The sequence below is a fragment of the Pistacia vera genome, unplaced genomic scaffold, assembly GCF_008641045.1.
Source record: "Pistacia vera cultivar Batoury unplaced genomic scaffold, PisVer_v2 Contig529, whole genome shotgun sequence".
NCBI lineage: Eukaryota > Viridiplantae > Streptophyta > Magnoliopsida > Sapindales > Anacardiaceae > Pistacia > Pistacia vera.
In genome coordinates, this window is record NW_022196367.1 from 591,295 (window position 1) to 596,450 (window position 5,156).

The 5,156-nt window shown below is 33.9% G+C and overlaps 1 protein-coding gene across 1 annotated transcript; it reads right to left on the reverse strand.

Moving 5' to 3' along the window:
• Positions 1 to 272: 272 nt before the first annotated feature.
• On the reverse strand, positions 273 to 4,888 carry LOC116107187 (phosphoglycolate phosphatase 1B, chloroplastic-like). The gene is made up of 11 exons (XM_031393490.1): positions 4,529 to 4,888; positions 3,209 to 3,276; positions 2,969 to 3,061; positions 2,813 to 2,884; positions 2,647 to 2,718; positions 2,371 to 2,430; positions 2,099 to 2,151; positions 1,316 to 1,413; positions 1,057 to 1,156; positions 629 to 732; positions 273 to 541 (listed from the first exon to the last, which is right to left on the reverse strand). Exons 1-11 carry the CDS (start codon positions 4,815 to 4,817, stop codon positions 435 to 437), a joined length of 1,116 nt encoding a protein of 371 aa, XP_031249350.1. The 5' UTR covers positions 4,818 to 4,888; the 3' UTR covers positions 273 to 434.
• Positions 4,889 to 5,156: the final 268 nt, after the last annotated feature.

The window sequence follows — 5,156 nt, forward strand, 5'->3', positions numbered from 1 at the left end:
CATTGGAGTGAGCTTAATCTTTATTAATTGTCAATCTCAATTATGTCATTATAGTGATGTCGTGAAACTGTCTCCTACAAGTATTTCTCACATATATGACCACATCTCTTTTAAAAGGGCGTCGGACCTTTATCGAACAAATAACGTAACAAAAGAAAGATCAGCAAGAGAAGAGATGGAAAGCAAATACTAATTCATTTTTTTTTACAATACATTATTGAAATGAATTGATTTGTGCTGTGATTATGCAGATGAAACATCACAAGAAGCTCTTGACAGTCACATTGTTCTCATTTAACTTCCTCAATATGCAGCCCTTTCAAATTTGACATAACAAAGAGGGAGCTCTTGATAGTCACATTGTTCTAAATTTATGAATGATGAGTTATACAATGAGAGAATGACTAAAATACAATCGATGAGTACATACGTGATCATACGGCTGCAGCTTTGAGGGAAAGAAAATCCGAAATCTTGTTGGTGTAGAAATCCGGTTGTATCGAGTTGCTGGGGCTTTGAAGCATTGACAATGAGGTCACACCTGTTGAAGAGAATAAAACTCTTGATTTAGATTAGATACCGGGAGTAATGGAAGTAGAAGAGGATTGAGTAGAGAGGCATTTGTTACCGGAGAGAACAAGAAGAGTTTTGCAGCCACCATTCTGTCCAAAGAGAATATCTGTATCCAATCTGTCCCCGACCATGCATATTTGTGACTTGGAAATGCCAAATCTGTCGTTGAACAAACTCATGAGGGTAGAATTAGAGACTAAAGGTCTCGTTAGACTGATATACAAGCAAATATCCATCTATTTCTCTTTCTTTTGCCATGTCCAGGAATTTTAGCATTTCCCAAATGTCCGAGATTGCGAAGAAATAGTCGTAAATTGTGTATATCTACTAGAAAAGAGCAAATTAGACAGTTTGTGTAATCACACATTTACAATGTGCACAACTGAAGAGCACTCAAGTTATAGCTAACAGAAAGAAAAATGTTTTTTTTTTTTTTTTTTTTTTTTTTGAACTGTTTTTCTAACAAGAAATTAGAAAACATACTTGTTTGCCAAGTAGTCCATCATAAAGGTTGAGGGCTTTCCAACGACTATAGGCTCACGTTGACAAGAACCAGCAATGGCACCGACCATAGACCCACCACCTACAAATGAAGTAAACATCACGATTGCTTTTAAAATAGATGTGAAGCAAATTTTTTTTTTTTTTTTCTTATAGAAGAAAAAATAATTGAAGATTCTTCATATGAGTGGAAACTGAAGGTATTAAAGCAAGATGCAATGAAACCAGGAGAGAGTAGAACCTGCCCATTCCTGAGCATCTGTGAGGTGAGTCACAGCATCACGATTTGTAGCAATGAATAGACAGCCAGGATTTTCACGCACGCAGAGTGTTCCATACCTTTCATCACAAAAATCATGGAGGATCAGAAATCCTTACGCATCAAAAAAAAAAACTCATGCCTGCAAACTAAAAGTTGGCACTCCATACTGGTCAATTTTCTGTATTACTGGCCATAATAGTGGATTAGTTTTACGATTTTGTAATTTCTGATTTTAAAACAGAATTACAGCATGAATTAAGAGACAGTGAGAATCAGTTTTAGACTAGAGGGCCTAAAACAGCAGACAGAGTGAACTTATCACAGTTTCTAAGATGGGATTATTGTACTCAATCAATGAAGCCTTAATCCTCGGTACATGTCTTTGCTAAAAGAATACTATGGGGCTGTTCATTTCATTTTTTTAATCTTAAATAATATCTGGAGCATATGAATATTATAAAATTAAGAATCGACATCTTGGGTTCGATGACCATAAAACATGCACTTTGCTGATGTTAAATGACAAGGCAGAAGGGTAATTAGAAATGCATGCCCGAAGTTTCAGCATATTGATTTCAGCCAATATCATATGTCAATAATTAAATAGGCCTTTGTATGAATGTTTCTAGATGCCTGGTTTTGCAATGAGCATCGATGGGACTGCTTGCTTTCACATATTTGAAATAGCCGTGTAACATTACGCTTTGTTAGTAAATGATTTCTCCAATACATATTTGTCTGTGTAGAAACTGGGGAACTTACTGTATCTTGTAGTAGTTGAAATAACGATCAAATCCAACCACAACAGCTCCCACCTAATCAGCAAATGAAAATTTCTTAGCCATGACCAAAATTTGGGAGAAAGATATAGCTGTTCATCACTTTTTACCAAGTTTACCAAGTTGCAAAGTAAATACAATCGTAAAGCATTTACAGGAAGCCTTATTCTCCCCCGTATTTCGTATGAAAAAAACAATAATGAGAATCCAAGCCAGAAACGTAGCAACAAGAAGCAAGAAAGAAAAGAACTTTACATCTTTATCATGCTCCATAAGGAAACCAGGCTTTAGCTCTATCTTTTTCTCACCATCCGCCTGTAAGACAAAGAATATATCAACTAAGTTTTCTCTTTAAACATTTGAAAGGAACTGATAAACCATTGGTGGCAAAGTAGATAGAACTATGGTTCAGCATTGTGGACAAAACTAGCTATCTGTAAGCCTAAATTAACAATAGCTAAACACGGCAAGCTATCAAATTAATATATAGTTGAAACTTTGACTCTCATGACAAGTGGAAATTTTACATACAGGTCCACCAAGATATTGATATCCAGCCAGCTCAAGCTCCTTCAAGATGCCATCCTCTCCGATCACATAAACCTAAATCACAATCAGCCATCAGTCCATCACCATTAATGACATAATGGTTAAAAATAAAATAAAAATAGAGGCCAAAATCTTCAGTACCAATTACCTTTTTATCTTTTGGGAAATCAATCGATTTCAAGTAAGCAGCAGCTGCAAAAGATGATGCAAATATTTCCTCCTAAAAGAATTCATTTGGGTTAAGAAGAGTTGTTGTTGACAGAACTTTAGCAAAACCTTGGAGACAAAGGAGTCATTAACTAACCTCATTAACACTCAGACCAAGTGTCTCAAACTTTTTACCATACTGTTTCCTAGACTTTGTCGAGTTGTTGGTAACAAAAACTAATCTCTTGCCCTGAAGAAAATGAAAGATAAACATTAGCTGATAGCCTCGGAAACTTCATCTTGTTTCAAGACATTTAAATTTTTTGACACATACTGCTAGAGTTGAACTAATAATCATAAATAATCATACCATTCATGACAAAAGAAATATACAAACCTTGGCCCGGAGCATATCAAGGGTTTCTGGGACTCCATCTATTAATTTATCACCTTTCCAAATTACTCCTGCAAATTATTCATTAATTAGTATGGCAAGAAACCTGATCAGAATACCTTAGGCCTGATCTCAACTGCAACCAACCCTATCCAAAGCAAACAAATAAATAAATAAAAAAGCCACAAATTGCTTCTCAACATATCTAAAATGAATTTCCTTTGACTTATAAACTAGCTTACAAGTTTAGCAAATTAGCACGCGACTACAGACTTCACCAATTTCATGATTAAGAAATACATGACCATTCAACGAAATGAAACACACAAACATACACCATAAAGTTTCACAAATCTGTTAAGAATGACAGAATAGATACATGAAAATGCAGATACAAACACATACATGTGACCTTTTGATTAGAAACTTGAGATAACAATCAATGGTCCAATCAAAATAGTATCAAAAGTCCTAACAAAAATCAACTTATAATAACTATTAGAACATATTATCAAACATAGTAACTCGGAAAACTCACACAAAACATCGTACCAAAAACACCAAGAACTCCATTATAGCAAAAATGATTGGCATAAATCACACATAACCAAATTGTAAACTTTAATCTCCCAACTACACAAGAAAATCACTTAACCACCTCAAAACTTAAAACCCCCGATCATTTAAACACAAATAGTAAACAATTCACTAGAATATAAGTAAAAAAGCAACAAGCTCTCACCATTTTCAATCAAAGATAAAAGTACTTGTTATCAACATTGAAACTCAAAAAACACACAAATCTGCAGTACCAGAAATCAGACATAGCCAAACAGAAAACTTTAATATCCTAACAACCTTAAAATTAGAAACCCCACATCAGCTAAATGCAGATACATCAAGCTTTTCACTTGAATATTATCAGATAAACAATGAAGTTTCACTTTTTCAATCAAAGATAAAAGTCCAAACATAGTCAACTTATAACAGTGAGCAAAACAAAAAGACACACACAAACCCATTGTAGCATAAATCACACATAGCTAAATAGCAAGCTTTAATCTCCTATTTACTCAAAAAATAAAAAAATAAAAAAATAAAAAATAACTTAATCACCTTAAAAATAAAAACCCCACATCATCTGAATGCAGATAGATCACTTGAACATTATCAGATAAGCAATGAACTCTCACCATTTCACTCAAAGATAAATCAACAGCACTTAAAATCAGCGTAATAACTCAAAAAAAAAAAAAAAAAAAAATCACTTCAAAGCTGAAAAAACCCACTTCATTTTTATCAAAAAAAGCAATAAACTCTCACCATCACAGTCAAATATAAAAGTCTCCACAGAGTCTATGAGTTCATCAGCGTTCTTCAAAGGCTGTGCTGAAGCTGAAACTTTCGTCACCAAATTGCTCTCCATTCTTGAACTCTTTCTAGTCTTCAAGCTAAACTTATTATTATTATTGTTAAAAAAACTATTTTTCCATGTAAAAACTAAATCATTTGAAGAAGCAAAAGAAACCCTTTTCAGACCGAAGTACGCGGCGCTTCTGGGATGGCTCAAGAGAGTTGTAGAAACTGCAGATGCCACTGATTTGCTCAGCATTTCTGTGAGTTTTAGCCGTTCAGTTTTGGGCTTACTTTTTTATTTTTATTCTTCTTTGTTTTTGTTTTTATTTTTGGGTGGTTGTTTGAAGTCGTTATGATTTGGAGGGTAAGCTGACGTGGCGGTTTGAGTGGTGATGCTTCTTATTTTGTCATCCAATGTATATAATTTTTTTTTTTTTTTTTGGTGTAATTGATAATTAGATGGCAAGCATTGGATATAGAAATGGGTTTTTGTAGATTTGTCCACTAAGTCCAAAGAAAACCGTTTATCAGATCTATATAAACAAATTATTTCCTATAAAGTAATGTATTAATTCTTACAATAATGTTTTTGCTT

Bases quoted from the DNA above. Each gene is read 5' to 3' on its own strand.
- LOC116107187 (XM_031393490.1), bottom strand. From the start codon at position 4,817: ATGCTGAGCAAATCAGTGGCATCTGCAGTTTCTACAACTCTCTTGAGC. The intron at 2,152-2,370 runs GTAAAGTTCTTT...TTTGCTGATTAG, and splicing joins TTATGGAGCATGATAAAGAT to GTGGGAGCTGTTGTGGTTGG. The intron at 1,414-2,098 runs GTAAGTTCCCCA...TTGTGATGAAAG, and splicing joins TTCAACTACTACAAGATACA to GTATGGAACACTCTGCGTGC.